General features: G+C 44.2%; 1 protein-coding gene across 2 annotated transcripts in view; it reads left to right on the top strand.

Annotated features, from left to right (window-relative positions):
- LOC121548492 (alpha-(1,6)-fucosyltransferase) overlaps positions 1–27,146 on the top strand; it is a 179,533-nt gene that overhangs the window by 115,558 nt on the left and 36,829 nt on the right. For both annotated transcript variants that reach the window (XM_045210128.1, XM_045210127.1), the window contains exons 4-5: positions 1,403–1,565; positions 20,811–20,925. In XM_045210128.1, the coding sequence (XP_045066063.1) occupies positions 1,403–1,565; positions 20,811–20,925 (278 nt within the window). The remainder of the gene's footprint in view (positions 1–1,402; positions 1,566–20,810; positions 20,926–27,146) is intronic.

Here is a 27,146-nt window from a genome sequence, read left to right as displayed (position 1 = left end):
AGACCAGGCTAATCCTAATCCTAATCCTAATCCTAATCCTAGGCTATGTTAGCAGCTAAACTCAGCCGACAGGGAAAACATGTGTCTCTCTGTGTGTGTGTGTGTGTGTGTGTGTGTGTGTGTGTGTGTGTGTGTGTGTGTGTGTGTGTGTGTGTGTGTGTGTGTGTGTGTGTGTTTGTGTGTGTTTGTGTGTGTTTGGCCCTGTGGGAGAGAGAGAGAGAGAGAGAGAGAGAGAGAGAGAGAGAGAGAGAGAGAGAGAGAGAGAGAGAGAGAGAGAGAGAGAGAGAGAGAGAGAGAGAGAGAGAGAGAGAGAGAGAGAGAGAGAGAGAGAGAGAGAGAGAGAGAGAGAGAGAGGAGGTGGGGGGAGCCTGAGGGACAGAGAGAGGAGATAGGGCAATAACTTTTCCTCTCTACTATTTCAGGCCCTGCTTTCTTTCCGTTCCTTTACCATCCTTGACAGTAATCAGAGATCCACCTGGTTCTTCTTCTTCTTCTTCTTCTTCTTCTTCTTCTTCTTCTTCTTCTTCTTCTTCTTCTTCTTCTTCTTCTTCTTCTTCTGACAAGGTGCAGTACAGCTACGACCGGAAGTTAATTTTTTATAGCAGGTTAGGAGAACTAACATAGCAGGTTAGGAGAACTAACATAGCAGGTTAGGAGAACTAACATAGCAGGTTAAGAGAATTTACGCAGCAGGTTATGAGAACTAACATACCAGTTTAGGAGAACTTACAAAGCAGATTAGGAGAACTTTCGCAGCAGGTTAGGAGAACTTACGCAGCAGGTTAGGAGAATGAGGTTAAGGTTAGGAAATGGTTAGCTAAAATGCTCTCCTAACCAGGTACGAAAGTCACTTATGGTCTTAGCTGTACTCCATCTAATCACAGCCGACTCTTCTTCCATGTGGGTCACTCACTTCCTTGTTGTAAGCTGACTGGGTGGAGTTTCAGGAGTGTGGTGTTCCATCCTGTATGATCAAAACAGATGCATTAAAACTGTTATGATCAAATGTACATGAATGGGGTCAAAGCAACACATTGGGAGAGAGGGAGGTTGAGAGGGAGAGATTGATATTGACAAACGATCCAGTCTTCTCCTTAAACTCCCATGTGTTCAATGACAGTTACTCTTCTACTCATCATTCTTTATTTAATCCTCCCTCCTCCTTCCTCCCTCCCTCCTCCCTCCTCCCTCCTCCCTCCTCCCTCCTCCCTCCTCCCTCCTTCCTACCTCCTCCCTCCTCCCTCCTCCTTCCTCCCTCCTTCCTCCCTCCTCCCTCCTCCCTCCTCCCTCCTCCCTCCTTCCTACCTCCTCCCTCCTCCCTCCTCCTTCCTCCCTCCTCCCTCCTCCCTCCTCCCTCCTTCCTACATCCTCCCTCCTCCCTCCTCCCTCCACCACCACTCAGGTCCAGGCCCAACCCAGGAGGAGCTGAGGCGGAGGGTGGAGAACGGTGTGAGGGAGCTCTGGTACTTTGTCCGCAGCGAGGTGAAGAAGCTGGGCCACGTGGAGGCTGGGGAGAGGCCCAGACAGGCTGACACCCTGATACAAGACCTGGGACACCAGCAGAGGTCAGAGAATCACACATGCAAATACACGCACTCACGCTCTCTCTCACACAAGCACACATCTAAAAAGCCTTCCACAGGCTGTCCGCCCACACACACAGAAACACACACAGAAACGTGCACATACACACCTTCCCTTACCACTGCTCTCTCCCAGGTGTTCTGTCTTCCTCTGTGTTGGCTTCAGCCTAGAGGTCAGAGAGAGCAGAGAACGGTTGCGACATGAGACACTCGTTTATGCAGTTGATCGGCCCTGTAAGAAAGCAGTGCCCCCGGCTCTCTTCCCGACTCCATTCCTCCCCATCTCCCTCCCTCCCCGTCTCCCTCCCTCCCTCTCTCCTACCACCCTCCCTCCGCCTGCCTGTTGAATGATTGAGTAATTGTAAATGGGACAGTAATTGCCCACCAATTGGAGCGGGTAATCAGTACTCAGGGCCACCCATCAACTAAACCCCTGTCTGCAGCCTGCAGCTTTCGCCGTCTTCATCCGCATCCAACCGCTGGGCCGGGGAAACCCCCACAAGCCTAATTTACATTTACATCATTTAGCAGACGCTCTTATCCAGAGCGACTTACAAATTGGTGCATTCAACTTATGATAGCCAGTGGGGGGGGTAGAAGGATTACTTTATACTATTCCAGGTATTCCTTAAAGAGGTAGGGTTTCAAGTGTCTCCGGAAGGTGGTCAGTGACTCCGCTGTCCTGCGTCATGGGGAAGCTTGTTCCACCATTGGGGTGCCGGAGCAGCGAATAGCTTTGACTTGGCTGAGTGGGAACTGTGCTTCTGTAGAGTTAGGGGAGCTAGCAGGCCAGAGGTGGATGAACGTAGTGCCCTCCTTTGGGTGTAGGGTCTGATCAGAGCCTGAAGGTAAGGAGGTACCGTTTCCCTCACAGCTCCGTAGGCAATCACCATGGTCTTGTAGTAGATGCGAGCCTCAACTGGAAGCCAGTGGAGTGTGTGGAGGAGCGGGGTGACATGAGAGGACTTGGGAAGGTTGAACACCAGACGGGCTGCAGCGTTCTGGATAAGTTGTAGGGGTTTAATGGCACAGGCAGGGAGCCCAGCCAACAGCGAGTTGCAGTAATCCAGACAGGAGATGACAAGTGCCTGGATTAGGACCTGTGCCGCTTTCTGTGTAAGGTAGGGTCGTACTCTGCGAATGTTGTAGAGCATGAACCTGCAGGATCGGTTCACCGCTTTGATGTTAGCGGAGAACGACAGGGTGTTGTCCAGGGTCACGCCAAGGTTCTTTGTACTCTGGGAGGAGGACACAATGGAGTTGTCAACCGTGATGGCGAGATCATGGAGCGGGCAGTCCTTCCCCGGGAGGAAGAGCAGCTCCTTCTTGCCGAGGTTCAGCTTGAGGTGGTGATCCGACATCCACACTGATATGTCTGCCAGACATGCAGAGATGCGATTCGCCACCTGGTTATCAGAAGGGGGAAAGGAGAAAATTAATTGTGTGTCGTCTGCGTAGCAATGATAGGAGAGACCATGTGAGGATATGACAGAGCCAAGTGACTTGGTGTATAGAGAGAATAGGAGAAGGCCTAGAAGTGAGCCCTGGGGGACACCAGTGGTGAGAACACGTGGTGCGGAGACAGATTCTCGCCACGCCACCTGGTAGGAGCAACCTATCAGATAGGACGCAATCCAAGAGTGAGCAGCGCCGGAGATGCCCAACTCGGAGAGGTTGGAGAGGAGGATCTGATGGTTCACAGTATCAAATGCAGTGTATAGGTCTAGAAGGATAAGAGCAGAGGAGAGAGAGTTAGCTTTAGCAGTGCGGAGAGCCTCCGTGACACAGAGCAGAGCAGTCTCAGTTGAATGACCAGTCTTGAAACATGACTGGTTTGGATCAAGAAGGTCATTCTGAGAGAGATAGCAGGAGAGTTGGCTAGAGACGGCATGCTCAAGAGTTTTGGAGAGAAAAGAAAGAAGGGATACTGGTCTGCAGTTGTTGACATCGGAGGGATCGAGTGTAGGTTTTTTGAGGAGGGGTGCAACTCTCGCTCTCTTGAAGACGGAAGGGACATGGCCAGCGGTCAAGGATGAGTTGATGAGCGTGCTGAGGTAAGGGAGAAGGTCTCCGGAAATGGTCTGGAGAAGAGAGGAGGGGATAGGGTCAAGCGGGCAGATTGTTGGGCGGCCGGCTGTCACAAGTCGCAAGATTTCATCTGGAGAGAGAGGGGAGAAAGAAGTCAAAGCATAGGGTTGGGCAGTGTGAGCAGAACCAGCGGTGTCATTTGACTTAATAAATGAGGATCGGATGTCGTCAACCTTCTTTTCAAAATGGTTGACGAAGTCATCCACAGAGAGGGGGAGGACGAGGAGGATTCAGCAGGGAGGAGAAGATGGCAAAGAGCTTCCTAGGATTAGAGGCAGAGGCTTGAAATTTAGAGTGGTAGAAAGTGGCTTTAGCAGTGGAAACAGAGGAAGAGAATGTAGAGAGGAGGGAGTGAAAAGATGACAGGTCCGCAGGGTGTCTAGTTTTCCTCCATTTCCGCTCGGCTGCCCGGAGCCCTGTTCTGTGAGCTCGCAATGAGTCGTCAAGCCACGGAGCAGGAGGGGAGGACCGAGCCGGCCGGGAGGATAGGGGACATAGAGAGTCAAAAGATGCAGAAAGAGAGGAGGGTTGAGGAGGCAGAATCAGGAGATCGGAGGGAGAAGGATTTAGCAGAGGGAAGAGATTATAGAATGGAAGAGGAGAGAGTAGCGGGAGAGAGAGAGCGAAGGTTGCGACGGCACATTACCATCTGAGTAGGGGCAGAATGAGTAGTGTTGGAGGAGGGCGAGAGAGAAAAGGATACAAAGTAGTGGTCGGAGACTTGGAGGGGAGTTGCAGTGAGATTAGTAGAAGAACAGCATCTAGTAAAGATTAGGTAAAGCGTATATCCTGCCTTGTGAGTAGGGGGGACGGTGAGAGGGTGAGGTCAAAAGAGGAAAGGAGTGGAAAGAAGGAGACAGAGAGAAATGAGTCAAAGGCAGACGTAGGGAGGGTAAAGTCACCCAGAACTGTGAGGGGTGAGCCATCCTCAGGAAAGGAACTTATCAAGGCGTCAAGCTCATTGGTGAACTCTCCAAGGGTACCTGGAGGGCGATAAATGACAAGGATGTTAAGCTTGAATGGGCTAGTGACTGTGACAGCATGGAATTCAAATGAGGAGATAGACAGATGGGTCAGGGGAAAAAGAGAGAATGTCCACTTGGGAGAGATGAGGATTCCTGTGCCACCGCCGCGCTGACCAGATGCTCTTGGGGTATGCGAGAACACATGGTCAGACGAGGAAAGAGCAGTAGGAGTAGCAGTGTTTTCTGTGGTAATCCATGTTTCCGTCAGCGCCAAGAAGTCGAGGGACTGGAGGGTAGCATAGGCTGAGATGAACTCTGCCTTGTTGGCCGCAGAACGGCAGTTCCAGAGGCTGCCAGTGACCTGGAACTCCATGTGGGTCGTTCGCGCAGGGAACACCAGATTAGAGCCACGTGGTGTGAAGCGTTTGTATGGCCTGTGCAGAGAGGAGAGAACAGGGATAGACAGACACATAGTTGACAGGCTACAGAAAAAGGCTACAATAATGCAAAGGAGATCGGAATGAAATTAACTAAACATCTGGGAAAGCGAGAGAGCGGGGCCTCCCTCACTTACGTTTCACTGAAACACTCAAATATAACTCTCCCAACTTCCACTTTAGAAATGATAATTGTTGTAAACTACAGCGGTTCAATGTTTTCTAGGAATAGACTCTAACTTAGTTTATTCAGCTAGCTAACTTGGTACAGTATTCTTCCGTGAAAACCATCCAGGGCCCCCGAATCCTATGACGCCATAGCCAACTAGCATGTCAGCCTCCAATAACACGGTTTAGCACCAATACTCGGTTACAGCAAACCACCAGTGTGTTAACACGCCAAGCAGATCATTCGTGTCCGTGTCTAACGTTGTGTAAAGTTTTGGGTTAGTTTTGACAGTTTGAGTGAGTACGTCGTCAACTTATTCAGCCAGTTAGTTAGCTAGAATAGTTAGCATACTAGCTAGCCATTGCTCTCTGCCAACGAACCAACCCCTCCTCCCACGGCACAAACACACAGAGAGAGCCAAGCTAAAGTTAACTAGTCACCCATGTCCCGAATTCCCTTGAACGACTCTGGTTACCAGTATGTAAAAACAAAACAAAAATAAATGTAGGTTATAACTTACCCTTAGTAGCTACTGTTAGCCAGTTAAGTGCAAAGCTAGCCACTGAATCGATTCAGCCAGTTCGCGTTTGTCCCAACGGAGAGAAAGCGTCTCCAAATATTAAAGCTAGGTCGTTCCAGCTATTGTTTAGTTAGCTATCCAGGTAGCAGCAAGCTAGCTACATTTCGAGTACAGTAGCTACTAACTATCTAACGTTAACGCTTCAGGTTAGAAAAACAGCTGAATGGTAGGTAGCTAGCTGGCATAATTACAGGTACTCTTAAGCGTGAAATAACATTGGAAACAACTATCCACAGTTGGGGAAGGAGAAGGGGCACACACACACTTACACACTCACAATCACACACACTCACACACACTTACACACCCACACACACAAACACACACACACACACACACACACTTCTAACCAACCGCAGGAGAAGTAGCCTCCCTCTGCTCTGTCAAAGCCGATGTTAACTCAGCGGCTAGCGGAAACATGTAGTTCTCTCACAGGTAGACTGTGATAGATCCCTGGTGGGTTCTGGGTAAAGGAGTTTGACATGGCTTCATTTCAAACACACACGTTGTGGTTTAGGATAAAAAATGGATGCAGAGTAATGATTATGTCATGCCAGAGAACGTGTGGATGTGTGCGCGTGTGTGGACGGGCATGTGTGTGTGTGTGTGTGTGTGTGTGTGTGTGTGTGTGTGTGTGTGTGTGTGTCTGTGTGTGTGTCTGTGTGTGTGTGTGTGTGTGTGTGTGTGTGTGTGTGTGTGTGTGTGTGTGTGTGTGTGTGTGTGTATGTGTGTGTATGTGTGTGTGTGTGTGTGTGTGTGTGTGTGTGTGTGTGTGTGTGTGTGTGTGTGTGTGTGTGTGTGTGTGTGTGTGTGTGTGTGTGTGTGTGTGTGTGTGTGTGTGTGTGTGTGTGTGTGTGTGTGTGTGTGTGTGTGTGTGTGTGTGTGTGTGTGTATGTGTGTGTATGTGTGTGTATGTGTGTGTGTGTGTGTGTGTGTGTGTGTGTGTGTGTATGTGTGTGTGTGTGTGTGTGTGTGTGTGTGTGTGTGTGTGTGTGTGTGTGTGTGTGTGTGTGTATGTGTGTGTGTATGCAATACATGACTAGGCTGCTCAACCAGTGAGCAACGGATGGCCAGTTCTGTCTAACCCTTAACACTGATGTTTTTCCAAAGTATATATATTTTAAAGTTTTAGTTTTTATTGTGTTGATGATTTTCATGTGCATAGTGTATTTATGTAAATTGTGTCAAATAATTCAGCACCGGCTGCCATTGATACTTTGTAATGTCAAAATTGTGAAGTAAACCATTCTATATACTATATGCGTGTGTGTGCTTGTGTGCTTGTGCTCAGGAGGTTTCCCACCCTGAGAATGTGACTGATTTGGTTCACTGAAATGATTTGAGCCCTGCTGGTTTTCCGAGATGGGAAGCTGCTGTGTCAGTGCTATATACTTGACTTATGGCTTTCTCTGTCTGTCCCTTTGTTTTATTATTATTATTATTATTATTATTATTATTATTATTATTATTATTATTATTATTATTATTATTATTATTATTATCTATCCTGATGCCTAGTCACTTTACCCTGCCTTCATGTACATATCTACCTCAAATACCTTATTATTTTCTATCCTGATGCCTAGTCATTTTACCCTGCCTTCATGTACATATCTACCTCAAATACCTTATTATTATCTATCCTGATGCCTAGTCACTTTACCCTGCCTTCATGTACATACAGTGGCTTGCGAAAGTATTCACCCCCCTTGGCATTTTTCCTATTTTGTTGCCTTACAACCTGGAATTAAAAATGATTTTTGGGTGGTTTGTATAATTTGATTTACACAATATGCATACCACTTTGAAGATGCAAAATATTTTTTGGGGTGAAACAAACAACAAATAAGACAAAAAAACAGAAAACTTGAGCGTGCATAACTATTCACCCCCCCAAAGTCAATACTTTGTAGAGCCACCTTTTGCAGCAATTACAGCTGCAAGTATCTTGGGGTATGTCTCTATAAGCTTGGCACATCTAGCCACTGGGATTTTTGCCCATTCTTCAAGGCAAAACTGCTCCAGCTCCTTCAAGTTGGATGGGTTCTGCTGGTGTACAACAATCTTTAAGTAATATCACAGATTCTCAATTGGATTGAGGTCTGGGCTTAGACTAGGCCATTCCAAGACATGTAAATGTTTCCCCTTAAACCACTTGAGTGTTGCTTTAGCAGCATGCTTAGGGTCATTGTCCTGCTGGATGGGGAACATCTGTCCCAGTCTCAAATCTCTGGAAGACTGAAACAGGTTTCCCTCAAGAATTTCCCTGTATTTAGCGCCATCCATCATTCCTTCAATTCTGACCAGTTTCCCAGTCCCTGCCGATGATAAACATCCCCACAGCATGATGCTGCCACCACCATGCTTCACTGTGGGGATGGTGTTCTCAGAGTGATGAAAGGTGTTGGGTTTTAGACTCATCTAACCAGAGTACCTTCTTCCATATGTTTGGGGAGTCTCCCACATGCCTTTTGGCTATCACCAAACGTGTTTGCTTATTTTTTTCTTTAAGCAATGGCTTTTTCTGGCCACTCTTCCGTAAAGCCCAGCTCTATGGAGTGTCCTATGGACAGATACTCCAATCTCCGCTGTGGAGCTTTGCAGCTCCTTCAGGGTTATCTTTGGTCTCTTTGTTGGCTCTCTGATTAATGCCCTCCTTGCCTGGTCCGTGAGTTTTGGTGGGCGGCCCTCTCTTGGCAGGTTTGTTGTGGTGCCATATTCTTTCAATTTTTTAATAATGGATTTAATGGTGCTTCGTGGGATGTTCAAAGTTTCAGATATTTTTTTATAACCGAACCCTGATCTGTACTTCTCCACAACTTTGTCCCTGACCTGTTTGGAGAGCTCCTTTGTCTTCATGGTGCCGCTTGCTTGGTGGTGCCCCTTGCTTAGTGGTGTTGCAGACTCTGGGACCTTTCAGAACAGGTGTATATATACTGAGATCATGTGACAGATCATGTGACACTTAGATTGCACAGAGGTGGACTTTATTTAACTAATTATGTGACTTCTGGAGGTAATTGGTTGCACCAGATCTTATTTAGGGGATTCATAGCAAAGGGGGTGAATACATATGCACGCACCACTTTCCAGTAATTTTTTTTTACGATTTTTTTTTTTTTTTCACTTCACCAATTTTGACAATTTTGTGTATGTCCATTACATTAAATCCAAATAAAAATCAATTTATATTACAGGTCGTAATGCAACAAAATAGGAAGAACGCCAAAGGGGATGAATACTTTTGCAAGGCACTGTATCTACCTTAAGTACCTAATACCCCCGCACATTGATCTGGTGCTGGTACTCCCTGTATGTAGCTATTACCCCTGAACATTGATCTGGTACTGGTACTCCCTGTATATAGCTATTACCCCTGCACATTGATCTGGTACTGGTACTCCCTGTATATAGCTATTACCCCTGCACATTGATCTGGTACTGGTACTCCCTGTATGTAGCTATTACCCCTGCACATTGATCTGGTACTGGTACTCCCTGTATGTAGCTATTACCCCTGCACATTGATCTGGTACTGGTACTCCCTGTATGTAGCTATTACCCCTGCACATTGATCTGGTACTGGTACTCCCTGTATATAGCTATTACCCCTGAACATTGATCTGGTACTGCTACTCCCTGTATATAGCTATTATTTTAAAAAAAAGGCTAACTCAGCTCCATCATTCATTGAATCAGATTGCTCATTCATCACAAAACCAACTGATGTTGCCAACTACTTTCATTATTTTTTCATTGGCAAGATTAGCAAACTTAGGCATGACATGCCAGCAACAAACGCTGACACTACACATCTAAGTATATCTGACCAAATTATGAAAAACAAGCATTGTAATTTTGAATTCCATAAAGTGAGTGTGGAAGAGGTGAAAAAATTATTGTTGTCTATCAACAATGACAAGCCACCGGGGTCTGACAACTTGGATGGAAAATTACTGAGGATAATAGCGGACGATATTGCCACTCCTTTTTTTTTTTAAATGTAAGCCTACTAGAAAGTGTGTGTCCTCAGGCTTGGAGGGAAGCAAAAGTAATTCTGCTACCTAAGAATAGTAAAGCCCCCTTTACTGGCTCAAGTAGCCGACCAATCAGCCTGTTACCAACCCTTAGTAAACTATTGGAAAAAATGGTGTTTGACCAGATACAATGCTATTTTACATTAAACAAATTGACAACAAACGTTCAGCATGCTAATAGGGAAGGACATTGAAGAAGAACAGTACTTACACAAATGACTGATGATTGGCTGAGAGAAATTGATGATAAAAAGATTGTGGGGGCTGTTTTGTTAGACTTCAGTGCGGCTTTTGACATTATCGATCATAGTCTGCTGCTGGAAAAACGTATGTGTAATGGCTTTACACCCCCTGCTATATTGTGGATAAAGAGTTACCTGTCTAACAGAACACAGAGGGTGTTCTTTAATGGAATCCTCTCCAACATAATCCAGGTAGAATCAGGAATTCCCCAGGGCAGCAGTCTAGGCCCCTTACTTTTTTTAATCTTTACTAATGACATGCCACTGGCTTTGAGTAAAGCCAGTGTGTCTATGTATGCGGATGACTCAACACTATACATGTCAGCTACTACAGCGACTGAAATGACTGCTACGCTTAACAAAGAGCTGCAGAAAGCTGCAGAGTGGGTGGCAAAGAATAAGTTAGTCCTAAATATTTCTGAAACTAAAAGCATTGTATTTGGGAGAAATAATTCACTAAACCCTAAACCTCAACTAAATCTTGCAATAAATAATGTGGAAATGTAGCAAGTTGAGGTGACTAAACTGCTTGGAGTAACCCTGGATTGTAAACTGTCATGGTCAAAACATATTGATACAACAGTAGCTAAGATGGGGAGAAGTCTGTCCGTAATAAAGCGCAGCTCTACCTTCTTAACAGCACTATCAACAAGGCAGGTCCTACAAGCCCTAGTTTTGTCGCAGCTGGACTACTGTTCAGTCGTGTGGTCAGGTGCCACAAAAATGGACTAAGGAAAATTGCAATTGTCTCAGAACAGGGCAGCACGGCTGGCCCTGGGATATACACAGAGAGCTAATATTAATAATATGCATGTCAATCTCTCCTTGCTCAAAGTGGAGGAGAGATTGACTTCATCACTACTTGTATTTATGAGGAATTGACATGTTGAATGCAATGAGCTGTCTGTTTGAGCTACTGGCGCACAGCTCGGACACCCATGCATACCCCACAAGACATGCCACAAGAGGTCTCTTCACAGTCCCAAGTCCAGAACAGACTATGGGAGGCGCACAGTACTTCATAAAGCCATGACTACATAGAACTCTATTCCATATCAAGTAACTGATGCAAGCAGTAAAATTAGATTTAAAAAACAGATACAGTGAGGGAAAAAGTATTTGATCCCCTGCTGATTTTGTACGTTTGCCCACTGACAAATACATGATCAGTCTATAATTTTAATGGTAGGTTTATTTGAACAGTGAGAGACAGAATAACAACAAAATAATCCAGAAAAACACATGTCAAAAATGTTATAAATTGATTTGCATTTTAATGAGGAAATAAGTATTTGACCCCTCTGCAAAACATGACTTAGTACTTGGTGGCAAAACCGTTGTTGGCAATCACAGAGGTCAGACGTTTCTTGTAGTTGGCCACCAGGTTTGCACACATCTCAGGAGGGATTTTATTCCACTCCTCTTTGCAGATCTTCTCCAAGTCATTAAGGTTTAGAGGCTGACGTTTGGCAACTCGAACCTTCAGCTCCCTCCACAGATTTTCTATGGGATTAAGGTCTGGAGACTGGCTAGGCCACTCCAGGACCTTAATGTGCTTCTTCTTGAGCCACTCCTTTGTTGCCTTGGCCGTGTGTTTTGGGTCATTGTCATGCTGGAATACCCATCCACGACCCATTTTCAATGCCCTGGCTGAGGGAAGGAGGTTCTCACCCAAGATTTGACGGTACTTGGCCCCGTCCATCGTCCCCTTTGATGCGGTGAAGTTGTCCTGTCCCCTTAGCAGAAAAACACCACCAAAGCATAATGTTTCCACCTCCATGTTTGACGGTGGGGATGGTGTTCTTGGGGTCATAGGCAGCATTCCTCCTCCTCCAAACACGGCGAGTTGAGTTGACTCCAAAGAGCTAGATTTTGGTCTCATCTGACAACAACACTTTCACCCAGTTCTCCTCTGAATCATTCAGAGGTTCATTGGCAAACTTCAGACGGCCCTCTATATGTGCTTTCTTGAGCAGGGGGACCTTGCGGGTGCTGCAGGATTTCAGTCCTTCACGGCGTAGTGTGTTACCAATTGTTTTCTTGGTGACTATGGTCCCAGCTGCCTTGAGATCATTGACAAGATCATCCCGTGTAGTTCTGGGCTGATTCCTCACCGTTCTCATGATCATTGCAACTCCACGAGGTGAGATCTTGCATGGAGCCCCAGGCCGAGGGAGATTGACAGTTCTTTTGTGTTTCTTCTATTTGCGAATAATCGCACCAACTGTTGTCACCTTCTCACCAAGCTGCTTGGCGATGGTCTTGTAGCCCATTCCAGCCTTGTGTAGGTCTACAATCTTGTCCCTGACATCCTTGGAGAGCTCTTCGGTCTTGGCCATGGTGGAGAGTTGGGAATCTGATGGATTGATTGCTTCTGTGGACAGGTGTCTTTTATACAGGTAACAAGCTGAGATTAGGAGCACTCCCTTTAAGAGTGTGCTCCTAATCTCAGCTCGTTACCTGTATAAAAGACACCTGGGAGACAGAAATCTTTCTGATTGAGAGGGTGTCAAATACTTATTCCCCTCATTAAAATACAAATCAATTTATAACATTTTTGACATGCGTTTTTCTGGATTTTTTTGTTGTTATTCTTTCTCTCACTGTTCAAATAAACCTACCATTAAAATGATAGACTGATCATTTCTTTCTCAGTGGGAAAACGTACAAAATCAGCAGGGGATCAAATACTTTTTTCCCTCACTGTAAAAATACACCTGTGAAGCAAAACAAACATAGGCACAGACACATGCATACACACACACGATAACATATGCGCTATACACACACGTACACATGCATTTTGTACTGTAGATATGTGGTAGTGGTGGAGTAGGGGCCTGAGGGCACACGGTGTGTTGTGAAATCTGTGAATGTATTATAATGTTTTTAAAACTGTATAAACTGCCTTAATTTTGCTGGACCCCAGGAAGAGTAGCTGCTGCCTTGGCTGCAGCTAATGGGGATCCATAATAAATACAAATGCAAATTACCCCTGCACATTGATCTGGCACTTTTACTCCCTGTATATAGCTATTACCCCTGAACATTGATCTGGTACTGGTACTCCCTGTATATAGCTATTACCCCTGAACATTGATCTGGCACTTTTACTCCCTGTATATAGCTATTACCCCTGAACATTGATCTGGTACTGGTACTCCCTGTATATAGCTATTACCCCTGCACATTGATCTGGTACTGGTACTCCCTGTATATAGCTATTACCCCTGAACATTGATCTGGTACTGGTACTCCCTGTATATAGCTATTACCCCTGCACATTGATCTGGTACTGGTACTCCCTGTATGTAGCTATTACCCCTGCACATTGATCTGGTACTGGTACTCCCTGTATATAGCTATTACCCCTGAACATTGATCTGGTACTGCTACTCCCTGTATATAGCTATTACCCCTGCACATTGATCTGGTACTGGTACTCCCTGTATATAGCTATTACCCCTGAACATTGATCTGGTACTGGTACTCCCTGTATATAGCTATTACCCCTGAACATTGATCTGGTACTGGTACTCCCTGTATATAGCTATTACCCCTGAACATTGATCTGGTACTGGTACTCCCTGTATATAGCTATTACCCCTGAACATTGATCTGGTACTGGTACTCCCTGTATATAGCTATTACCCCTGCACATTGATCTGGTACTGGTACTCCCTGTATATAGCTATTACCCCTGAACATTGATCTGGTACTGGTACTCCCTGTATATAGCTATTATAAAAAAAAGGCTAACTCAGCTCCATCATTCATTGAATCAGATTGCTCATTCATCACAAAACCAACTGATGTTGCCAACTACTTTCATTATTTTTTCATTGGCAAGATTAGCAAACTTAGGCATGACATGCCAGCAACAAACGCTGACACTACACATCTAAGTATATCTGACCAAATTATGAAAGACAAGCATTGTAATTTTGAATTCCATAAAGTGAGTGTGGAAGAGGTGAAAAAATTATTGTTGTCTATCAACAATGACAAGCCACCGGGGTCTGACAACTTGGATGGAAAATTACTGAGGATAATAGCGGACGATATTGCCACTCCTTTTTTTTAAAAATGTAAGCCTACTAGAAAGTGTGTGTCCTCAGGCTTGGAGGGAAGCAAAAGTAATTCTGCTACCTAAGAATAGTAAAGCCCCCTTTACTGGCTCAAATAGCCGACCAATCAGCCTGTTACCAACCCTTAGTAAACTATTGGAAAAAATGGTGTTTGACCAGATACAATGCTATTTTACATTAAACAAATTGACAACAAACTTTCAGCATGCTAATAGGGAAGGGCATTGAAGAAGAACAGTACTTACACAAATGACTGATGATTGGCTGAGAGAAATTGATGATAAAAAGATTGTGGGGGCTGTTTTGTTAGACTTCAGTGCGGCTTTTGACATTATCGATCATAGTCTGCTGCTGGGAAAACGTATGTGTAATGGCTTTACACCCCCTGCTATATTGTGGATAAAGAGTTACCTGTCTAACAGAACACAGAGGGTGTTCTTTAATGGAATCCTCTCCAACATAATCCAGGTAGAATCAGGAATTCCCCAGGGCAGCAGTCTAGGCCCCTTACTTTTTTTAATCTTTACTAATGACATGCCACTGGCTTTGAGTAAAGCCAGTGTGTCTATGTATGCGGATGACTCAACACTATACATGTCAGCTACTACAGCGACTGAAATGACTGCTACGCTTAACAAAGAGCTGCAGAAAGCTGCAGAGTGGGTGGCAAAGAATAAGTTAGTCCTAAATATTTCTGAAACTAAAAGCATTGTATTTGGGAGAAATAATTCACTAAACCCTAAACCTCAACTAAATCTTGCAATAAATAATGTGGAAATGTAGCAAGTTGAGGTGACTAAACTGCTTGGAGTAACCCTGGATTGTAAACTGTCATGGTCAAAACATATTGATACAACAGTAGCTAAGATGGGGAGAAGTCTGTCCGTAATAAAGCGCAGCTCTACCTTCTTAACAGCACTATCAACAAGGCAGGTCCTACAAGCCCTAGTTTTGTCGCAGCTGGACTACTGTTCAGTCGTGTGGTCAGGTGCCACAAAAATGGACTAAGGAAAATTGCAATTGTCTCAGAACAGGGCAGCACGGCTGGCCCTGGGATATACACAGAGAGCTAATATTAATAATATGCATGTCAATCTCTCCTTGCTCAAAGTGGAGGAGAGATTGACTTCATCACTACTTGTATTTATGAGGAATTGACATGTTGAATGCAATGAGCTGTCTGTTTGAGCTACTGGCGCACAGCTCGGACACCCATGCATACCCCACAAGACATGCCACAAGAGGTCTCTTCACAGTCCCAAGTCCAGAACAAACTATGGGAGGCGCACAGTACTTCATAAAGCCATGACTACATAGAACTCTATTCCATATCAAGTAACTGATGCAAGCAGTAAAATTAGATTAAAAAAACAGATACAGTGAGGGAAAAAGTATTTGATCCCCTGCTGATTTTGTACGTTTGCCCACTGACAAAGACATGATCAGTCTATAATTTTAATGGTAGGTTTATTTGAACAGTGAGAGACAGAATAACAACAAAATAATCCAGAAAAACACATGTCAAAAATGTTATAAATTGATTTGCATTTTAATGAGGAAATAAGTATTTGACCCCTCTGCAAAACATGACTTAGTACTTGGTGGCAAAACCGTTGTTGGCAATCACAGAGGTCAGACATTTCTTGTAGTTGGCCACCAGGTTTGCACACATCTCAGGAGGGATTTTATTCCACTCCTCTTTGCAGATCTTCTCCAAGTCATTAAGGTTTAGAGGCTGACGTTTGGCAACTCGAACCTTCAGCTCCCTCCACAGATTTTCTATGGGATTAAGGTCTGGAGACTGGCTAGGCCACTCCAGGACCTTAATGTGCTTCTTCTTGAGCCACTCCTTTGTTGCCTTGGCCGTGTGTTTTGGGTCATTGTCATGCTGGAATACCCATCCACGACCCATTTTCAATGCCCTGGCTGAGGGAAGGAGGTTCTCACCCAAGATTTGACGGTACTTGGCCCCGTCCATCGTCCCTTTGATGCGGTGAAGTTGTCCTGTCCCCTTAGCAGAAAAACACCACCAAAGCATAATGTTTCCACCTCCATGTTTGACGGTGGGGATGGTGTTCTTGGGGTCATAGGCAGCATTCCTCCTCCTCCAAACACGGCGAGTTGAGTTGACTCCAAAGAGCTAGATTTTGGTCTCATCTGACAACAACACTTTCACCCAGTTCTCCTCTGAATCATTCAGAGGTTCATTGGCAAACTTCAGACGGCCCTCTATATGTGCTTTCTTGAGCAGGGGGACCTTGCGGGTGCTGCAGGATTTCAGTCCTTCACGGCGTAGTGTGTTACCAATTGTTTTCTTGGTGACTATGGTCCCAGCTGCCTTGAGATCATTGACAAGATCATCCCGTGTAGTTCTGGGCTGATTCCTCACCGTTCTCATGATCATTGCAACTCCACGAGGTGAGATCTTGCATGGAGCCCCAGGCCGAGGGAGATTGACAGTTCTTTTGTGTTTCTTCTATTTGCGAATAATCGCACCAACTGTTGTCACCTTCTCACCAAGCTGCTTGGCGATGGTCTTGTAGCCCATTCCAGCCTTGTGTAGGTCTACAATCTTGTCCCTGACATCCTTGGAGAGCTCTTCGGTCTTGGCCATGGTGGAGAGTTGGGAATCTGATGGATTGATTGCTTCTGTGGACAGGTGTCTTTTATACAGGTAACAAGCTGAGATTAGGAGCACTCCCCTTTAAGAGTGTGCTCCTAATCTCAGCTCGTTACCTGTATAAAAGACACCTGGGAGACAGAAATCTTTCTGATTGAGAGGGTGTCAAATACTTATTCCCCTCATTAAAATACAAATCAATTTATAACATTTTTGACATGCGTTTTTCTGGATTTTTTTGTTGTTATTCTTTCTCTCACTGTTCAAATAAACCTACCATTAAAATGATAGACTGATCATTTCTTTCTCAGTGGGAAAACGTACAAAATCAGCAGGGGATCAAATACTTTTTTCCCTCACTGTAAAAATACACCTGTGAAGCAAAACAAACATAGGCACAGACACATGCATACACACACACGATAACATATGCGCTATACACACACGTACACATGCATTTTGTACTGTAGATATGTGGTAGTGGTGGAGTAGGGGCCTGAGGGCACACGGTGTGTTGTGAAATCTGTGAATGTATTATAATGTTTTTAAAACTGTATAAACTGCCTTAATTTTGCTGGACCCCAGGAAGAGTAGCTGCTGCCTTGGCTGCAGCTAATGGGGATCCATAATAAATACAAATGCAAATTACCCCTGCACATTGATCTGGCACTTTTACTCCCTGTATATAGCTATTACCCCTGAACATTGATCTGGTACTGGTACTCCCTGTATATAGCTATTACCCCTGAACATTGATCTGGCACTTTTACTCCCTGTATATAGCTATTACCCCTGAACATTGATCTGGTACTGGTACTCCCTGTATATAGCTATTACCCCTGAACATTGATCTGGTACTGGTACTCCCTGTATATAGCTATTACCCCTGCACATTGATCTGGTACTGGTACTCCCTGTATATAGCTATTACCCCTGAACATTGATCTGGTACTGCTTCTCCCTGTATATAGCTATTACCCCTGCACATTGATCTGGTACTAGTACTCCCTGTATATAGCTATTACCCCTGAACATTGATCTGGCACTTTTACTCCCTGTATATAGCTATTACCCCTGCACATTGATCTGGTACTGGTACTCCCTGTATATAGCTATTACCCCTGCACATTGATCTGGTACTGGTACTCCCTGTATATAGCTATTACCCCTGAACATTGATTTGGTACTCCCTGTATATAGCTATTACCCCTGAACATTGATCTGGTACTGGTACTCCCTGTATATAGCTATTACCCCTGAACATTGATCTGGTACTGCTACTCCCTGTATATAGCTATTACCCCTGAACATTGATCTGGTACTGGTACTCCCTGTATATAGCTATTACCCCTGAACATTGATCTGGTACTGGTACTCCCTGTATATAGCTATTACCCCTGCACATTGATCTGGTACTGGTACTCCCTGTATATACACTACCTATCACGGCTCAGGAAAAGACCCAGATGCAGACAGTTCGAATAACAAACGTTTATTAAATGAACTGGGGGCAGGCAAAGGACAGGTCAATGGCAGGCAGAGGTCGGTAGTCCAGGGCAGAGTCCGTAAGGTACAGAGCGGCAGGCAGGCTCAGGGTCAGGGTCAGGGTCAGGCTCAGGGTCAGGGCAGGCAGAAAAAAAACGGAAAAACTAGAAAACAGGGCTCAAGAAAACAGGAGTACGAAAAACACGCTGGTAGGCTTGACGAGACGAACTGGCAACAGACAAACAGAGAACACGTCCTCCCAAGTGGTGCAGTGGTCTAAGGCACTGGATTGCAGTGCTAGCTGTGCCACTAGAGATCCTGGTTCGAATCCAGGCTCTGTCGTAGCCGGCCACGACCGGGAGACCCATGGGGCGGCGCACAATTGGCCCAGCGTCGTCCATGGTAGGGGAGGGAATGGCCGGCAAGGATGTAGCTCAGTTGGTAGAGCATGGCATTTGCAACGCCAGGGTTGTGGGTTCGATTCCAGTATGAAAAAAAAAAATGTATTCACTAACTGTAAGTCGCTCTGGATAAGAGCGTCTGCTAAATGACTATAATGTAAATGTAGAAATGCACAGGGGAAGATGGGCGACACCTGGAGGGTGGTGGAGACAAGCACAAAGACATGTGAAACAGATCAGGGTGAGACACTACCGGTCAAAAGTTTTAGAACACCTACTCATTGAAGGGTTTTTCTTTATTTTTATTTATTTTTTCTTTTTTCTACATTGTAGAATAATAGTAAAGACATCAAAACTATGAAATAACACATATGGAATCATGTAGTAACCAAAAAAGGGTTAAACAATTCAAAATATATTTTATATCTGAGATTCTTCAAATAGCCACCCTTTGCCTTGATGACAGCTTTGCACACTCTTGGCTTTCTCTCAACCAGCTTCACCTGGAATGCTTTTCCAACACATGATTCCATACTGTATGTGTTATTTCATAGTTTTGATGTCTTCACTATTACTCTACAATGTAGAAAATTGTAAAAATAAAGAAAAACCCTTGAATGAGTAGGTGTTCTAAAACTTTTGACCGGTAGTGTAGCTTTTACCCCTGCACATTGATCTGGTACTGGTACTCCCTGTATATAGCTATTACTCCTGAACATTGATCTGGTACTGGTACTCTCTGTATATAGCTATTACCCCTGCACATTTATCTGGTACTGGTACTCTCTGTATATAGCTATTACCCCTGAACATTGATCTGGTACTGGTACTCCCTGTATATAGCTATTACCCCTGAACATTGATTTGGTACTCCCTGTATATAGCTATTACCCCTGAACATTGATCTGGTACTGGTACTCCCTGTATATAGCTATTACCCCTGAACATTGATCTGGTACTGGTACTCCCTGTATATAGCTATTACCCCTGAACATTGATCTGGTACTGGTACTCCCTGTATATAGCTATTACCCCTGCACATTGATCTGGTACTGGTACTCCCTGTATATACACTACCTATCACGGCTCAGGAAAAGACCCAGATGCAGACAGTTCGAATAACAAACGTTTATTAAATGAACTGGGGGCAGGCAAAGGACAGGTCAATGGCAGGCAGAGGTCGGTAGTCCAGGGCAGAGTCCGTAAGGTACAGAGCGGCAGGCAGGCTCAGGGTCAGGGTCAGGGTCAGGCTCAGGGTCAGGGCAGGCAGAAAAAAAACGGAAAAACTAGAAAACAGGGCTCAAGAAAACAGGAGTACGAAAAACACGCTGGTAGGCTTGACGAGACGAACTGGCAACAGACAAACAGAGAACACGTCCTCCCAAGTGGTGCAGTGGTCTAAGGCACTGGATCGCAGTGCTAGCTGTGCCACTAGAGATCCTGGTTCGAATCCCGGCTCTGTCGTAGCCGGCCACGACCGGGAGACCCATGGGGCGGCGCACAATTGGCCCAGCGTCGTCCATGGTAGGGGAGGGAATGGCCGGCAAGGATGTAGCTCAGTTGGTAGAGCATGGCATTTGCAACGCCAGGGTTGTGGGTTCGATTCCAGTATGAAAAAAAAAAATGTATTCACTAACTGTAAGTCGCTCTGGATAAGAGCGTCTGCTAAATGACTATAATGTAAATGTAGAAATGCACAGGGGAAGATGGGCGACACCTGGAGGGTGGTGGAGACAAGCACAAAGACATGTGAAACAGATCAGGGTGTGACACTACCGGTCAAAAGTTTTAGAACACCTACTCATTGAAAGGTTTTTCTTTATTTTTATTTCTTTTTTCTTTTTTCTACATTGTAGAATAATAGTAAAGACATCAAAACTATGAAATAACACATATGGAATCATGTAGTAACCAAAAAAGGGTTAAACAGTACTCCCTGTATTTAGCTCCATTGTTGTGTATTTTATTTTATTCCTCTTATTCCTCTTTTTTTTTGTACTCTTCATCGTTGGGAAGGGCTCATAAGTAAGCATTTCACAGTAAAGTCTACACCTGTTGTATTCGGCGCATGTGACAAATACAATTTGGTTTGATTAGATTTTTGTCTGTGTGCAGGTCTATCATGACAGACCTGTACTACCTCAGCCAGGCTGACGGAGTCGGAGACTGGAGAGTGAAGGAGGCCAGGGACCTGTCTAACCTGGTGCAGAACAGGATCACCTACCTACAGGTACACACACACACACACACACACACACACACACACAACACACACAAACACACAAATGATTGCATGCATGCATACACTCTTAGAAAAAAAGGTGCTATCTAGAACCTTAAAGGGTTCTTCGGCTGTCCCCATAGGATAACCCTTTGAAGAACCCTTTTTGGTTGCAGGTAGAACCCTTTTGGGTTCCATGTAGAACCCTTTCTACAGAGGGTTCTACATGAAACCCAAAAGGGTTCTTCCTGGAACACTGGCGTAGCGCAGTTTCTCTGGACCCCCCCCCGCAAAGTCAGAGTAATGTATTTACTTGTTCAGTAATTAAAATGGGATATTCAAACATTGCAGATTGTAAAATGAATTTTCGATGCAACAGCATACTAATCAGCAACCAATATGTGTATATATATATATACAGTAGCAGTCAAAAGTTTGGACACACCTACTCATTCAAGGGTTTTTCTTTATTTTCTACATTGTAGAATGATAGTGAAGACATCAAAACTATGAAATAACACATATGGAATGATGTACAGTTGAAGTCGGAAGTTTACATACACCTTAGCCAAATACATTTAAACTCAGTTTTTCACAATTCCTGACATTTAATCCTAGTAAAAATTCCCTGTCTTAGGTCAGTTAGGATCACCACTTTATTTTAAGAATGTGAAATGTCAGAATAGTAGTAGAGAGAATGATTTATTTCAGCTTTTATTTATTTCATCACATTCCCAGTGGGTCAGAAGTTTACATACACTCAATTAGTATTTGGTAGCATTGCCTTTAAATTATTTAACTTGGGTCAAACGTTTCGGTAGCCTTCCACAAGCTTCCCACAATAAGTTGGGTGAATGTTGGCCCATTCCTCCTGACAGAGCTGGTGTAACTGAGTCAGGTTTGTAGGCCTCCTTGCTCGCACACGCTTTTTCAGTTCTGCCCACACATTTTCTATAGGATTGAGGTCAGAGCTTTGTGATGGCCACTCCAATACCTTGACTTTGTTGTCCTTAAGCCATTTTGCCACAACTTTGGAAGTATGCTTGGGGTCAATGTCCATTTGGAAGACCCATTTGCGACCAAGCTTTAACTTCCTGACTGATGTCTTGAGATGTTGCTTCAATATATCCACATAATTTTCCTTCCTCATGATGCCATCTATTTTGTGAAGTGCACCAGTCCCTCCTGCAGCAAAGAACCCCCACAGCATGATGCTGCCACCCCAGTGCTTCACAGTTGGGATGGTGTTCTTTGGCTTGCAATTATTATAAAATATAACAATGGTAATTATGGCCAAACAGTTCTATTGTTGTTTCATCTGACCAGAGGACATTTCTCCAAAAAGTATGATCTTTGTCTACATGTGCAGTTGCAAACCGTAGTCTTGGTTTTATATGGCGGTTTTGGAGCAGTGGCTTCTTCCTTGCTGAGCGGCCTTTCAGGTTATGTCGATATATAGGACTCGTTTTAATGTGGATGTAGAAACTTTTGTACCTGTTTCCTCCAGCATCTTCACAAGGTCCTTTGCTGTTGTTCTGGGATTTATTTGCACTTTTCGCACCAAAGTACATTCATCTGTAGGAGACAAAACGTGTCTCCTTCCTGAGCGGTATGACAGCTGCGTGGTCCCATTGTGTTTATACTTGCATACTATTGTTTGTACAGATGAACGTGGTACCTTCAGGTGATTGGAAATTGCTCCCAAGGATGAACCAGACTTGTGGAGGTCTTCCATTTTTTTTCTGAGGTCTTGGCTGATTTCTTTTGATTTTCCCATGATGTCAAGCAAAGAGGCACTGAGTTTGAAGGTAGGCCTTGAAATACATCCACAGGTACACCTCCAATTTACTCAAATGATGTCAATTAGCCTATCAGAAGCTTCTAAAGCCATGACATCACTTTCTGGAATATTCCAAGCTGTTTAAAGGCACAGTCAACTTATTGTATGTAAACTTTTGACCCACTGGAATTGTGATACAGTGAATTATAAGTGAAATAATCTGTCTGTAAACAATTGTTGGAAAAATTACTTGTGTCATGCACAAAGTAGATGTCCTTACCGACTTGCCAAAACTATAGTTTGTTAACAAGACATTTGTGGAGTGGTTGAAAAACAAGTTTTAATGACTCCAACCTAAGTTTATGTAAACTTCCGACTTCAACTGTAGTAACCAAAAAAGTGTTAAATAAATCAAAATATATTTAAGATTCTTCAAAGTAGCCACCCTTTGCCTTGATGACAGCTTTGCACAGTCTTGGTGGTTCCAAACTTTTTCCATTTAAGAATGATGGAAGCCACTGTGTTCTTGGGGACCTTCAATGCTGCAGACACTTTTTGGTACCCTTCCCCAGATCTGTGCCTCGACTCAATCCTGTCTTGGAGCTCTATGGACAATTCTTTCGACCTCATGGCTTGGTTTTTGCTCTTACATGCACTGTCAACTGTGGAACCTTATGTAGACAGGTGTGTGCCTTTCCAAATCATGTCCAATCAATTGAATTTACCAAAGATGGACTCCAATCAAGTTGTAGAAACATCTCAAGGATGATCAATGGAAACAGGATGCACCTGAGCTCAATTTCGAGCCTCATAGCAAAGGGTCTGAATACTTATGTATATTTTAGAAAAAAATCAAAAAACCTGTTTTCGCTTTCTCATTATGGGGATTTTTTTGTAATCAATTTTAGAATAAGGTTGTAACGTAACAACATGTGGAAAAAGTCAAGGGGTCTGAATACTTTCCGAAGGCACTATATATATCAATCTTGAACAGGATTATCTATTTTGGATGCAGTTTGAATGGAATTGATGAGAGAGAGAGGATGACTGCTCGCGCATGCTCTGATTTAAAGCAACAATATTTTAATGATAGGCTGTTTCAAAACTCTGCAGCTGCAATAAATAAATACATCTTTACAATAAAAAATTAAGGTGAACCCCGAAAGCCAGATGGAGAGGTGTAAATTAGACACGCATTCGGTGCTTCTATTACTGTAGCATAGGCTATGCTGCATCAAATGTAGGCCTACCTGTCACAAGAAAACAATGTACCATGAAGAGATGATAGGTCTCCATGCATTGTGAACTGCACTCCATACTGAGATGGGCTGTCTGTCCCTACCATGAGCGTTGATGATTGATCATGCAGATAGCAGAGAGAAGGCCGTAGAGAAGCCAGATTTAGACATCGCATATAATTTATCAGTTCCATGTCACGTCATGCTGTTGATATAAATAATTTATTATAATTCACTGGTTTCTCGCAGTTATTTATCCTGTGAAAAGGGAGTGGTTTTGGGCGGTAAATCTCGTTAACCAGGTTCCCGCCATTCAACCCTAGCTGCTAGTGCTAGCTGCTGCATAAGTAGGCCTACTAGTTTCATCAATCTTCGGTAATTTGTCACAAGCGTGATCAGATAAGTTTTAATGTCACGTGCACAAGTACAGTGAAATGCCTTTCTTGCAAGCTCTAAACCCAACAATGCAGTTATCAATATGAACCTAGTACTAAATATAACATATGGTAGAACAAAAACACACAATAAATAAAAATAAGAAATAAGAAGAACACGAGAAGTAAGTAAGCTATATACAGGGTCACAACTATTACCATATTTACAATGTGCAGGGATACTAGAGCGATAGAGGTAGATATGTATTGGGGTAAGGTCACTAGGCATCAGGATATATGATAAACAGAGTAGCAGTAGCGTATATGATGATCGCATGTTAGTGTGTGTGCGTGTGTGTAGAGTCAGTATGAATGTGTGTGCATGTTATGTGTGTGTGTGAGCAAATGAAGTGTGTGTGTGTGTGTGTGTGTGTGTGTGTGTGTGTGTGTGTTGGAGTGTCAGTGTGTGTGAGTGTGTAGAGTCCTGTGAGTGTGCATAGAGACAGTGCAAAAATATAAATAAAATCTAAGGGTAGATAGTCTGTGTAGCCATTTTGTTAGGTATTTAGCAGTGTTATGGCTTGGGGATAGAAGCTGTTCAGGAGCCTGTTGGTGTCAGATTTGATTCACCTGTACCAGTTGCCGTGCGGAAGCAGAGAGATCAGCCTATTGCTTGGATGGCTGGAATCTTTATGGATTATCCGGGTCCTGGATGGCTGGGAGCTCGGCCCCAGTGATGAACTGGGCTGTCCGCACCACGCTCTGTAGCGCCATGCAATCGTGTTGCCATACCAAGCAGTGATGCAGCCAGTCAAGATGCTCTGAATGGTGCTGCTGTATAACTTTTTGAGGATCTGAGGGCCCATGCCAAACCTTGTTCAACCTCCTGAGGGGAAGAGGCACTGTCGCTCCTTCCTCACGACTGTGCGCATGTGTGTGGACCATTTTAAGTCCTTAGTGGTTTGGACACCGAGGAACTTGAAGCTCTTGACCCGCTCCATTGCATCCTTGTCGATGTGGATGGGGGTGTGCTCACCCCCCTGTTTCCTGTAGTCTATGTCATAACGTGACTTACTTTAATGTATTGACTGTTATTTATCGAATCAACTAACTATGTTTAATTGTTACTCAATTAATTGTATCATGTAACAATTAACTCATTAGGAATTTGGGGCACCACGGAATAAGTTGTTTAACGAGGTACCATCTCCCAAATTAAACTCTTAGAAGATATATATGTTATATGTCAATAACAATCACTTATTAAATAATTACCTCTTAAAAGTCTCATTCTGAACGTCGCATAATCCTTGAACCTGCAAGAACCCTAACCTTATTGATGAATCAGCAATACACAAATTGGTTTAATTATTGTTTTACTAACTAACTAAATAATAACACAGAATACAAACACACACACACACACGTAGGTTATTGATTACTAACGTAATACAATTGAGAACAGGTCCCTAGTGGACTGGACGAACAATAGCATGAATGCTTGGGTAGAAGGTGGGTCAGAGTGGAAGGGAGAGACAGAGATTCAAACTATCGTTGTTACTTTGGAAACTACACTCATGGAAATACAAATGCTTAGAACCCTAATAACCACTCATTCGGATTGGAAATGCAACATGTATTTACGTGTAGCTGTCCTCGATAGTTGAGTTGATGATGTAGGACTCTGGTTTGCCCACCAGAGATCCCAATGTCCTTGGTAGAGTTTCTGGTCATAGTGGTGATCCATTTTTCAAGGAGTGTGTACAGACAAGCACATATGCAAGCACACACTCACCCACACACACTCACACACACATACACACACTCTCACACACAAAACCACCAACACACACTCACACACACACACACACACACACATGCACCCACACATATGAAAACACGGTTACACAGACGCGCACACACACACTCAAACACATACTTGTCACACTCTTTCTCACACCTGCTCTTCTCTACTTAACACAAGCCATACCTGTCAGAATCACCTTAGATGCAACACATCAAGTGTGTCATATCTCCGAGTCTCAAGGTCTGACTGATATCTGATGCCTGTATATCATCTGTCCTGTCACCCACACATACACACACTCACACACACACACACACACACACACACACGCACACACACACGCACACTCACACATGCACACACACACACAAGCACACACACACACACGCACGCACACACACACACACACACACACACACACGCACACACACACACACACACACACGCACGCACACACACACACACACACACACACACACACACACACACATACGCACACGCACACACACACAACCACCAACCCCACACCACCCTCTCCCAACACACACTTTCTGTCATCCTCTCATACACCCTTCACTAGACCAATGAAGTGGATGCTAAGCTACAGGACTGTTTCGCTAGCACAGACTGCAATATGTTTCGGAATTCATCCGAACACATTGAGGCGTTTACCACATCAGTCAACGGGCTTCACTAATAAGTGCATCGAACACGTCGTCCCCACTGTGACCGTACGTACATACGGGGGGGGGGGGGACGGGGGGGGACGAGGATTATTTAACATACTCTTTGAAAAGGTAGGGTTTCAGGTCCTTTCGGAAGATGGCCAGGGAGTCTGCTGTCCTAGCTTCAGGGGGAAGTGTCACACCCTGGTTCTGGGACTCATTATTGTTGAGCCAGGGTGTGTGCAGTCTATGTGTTTATGTTCTATGTTGGGTGTCTAGGTTGTTGTTTTCTATGTTTGGTCAATGACTCCCAATCGGAGGTAACGAGTGTCAGCTGTCGGCTCGTTATCTCTGATTGGGAGCCAT

The sequence above is a fragment of the Coregonus clupeaformis genome, chromosome 33, assembly GCF_020615455.1.
Source record: "Coregonus clupeaformis isolate EN_2021a chromosome 33, ASM2061545v1, whole genome shotgun sequence".
NCBI lineage: Eukaryota > Metazoa > Chordata > Actinopteri > Salmoniformes > Salmonidae > Coregonus > Coregonus clupeaformis.
This window is presented reverse-complemented; position numbering and strand designations above follow the sequence as displayed.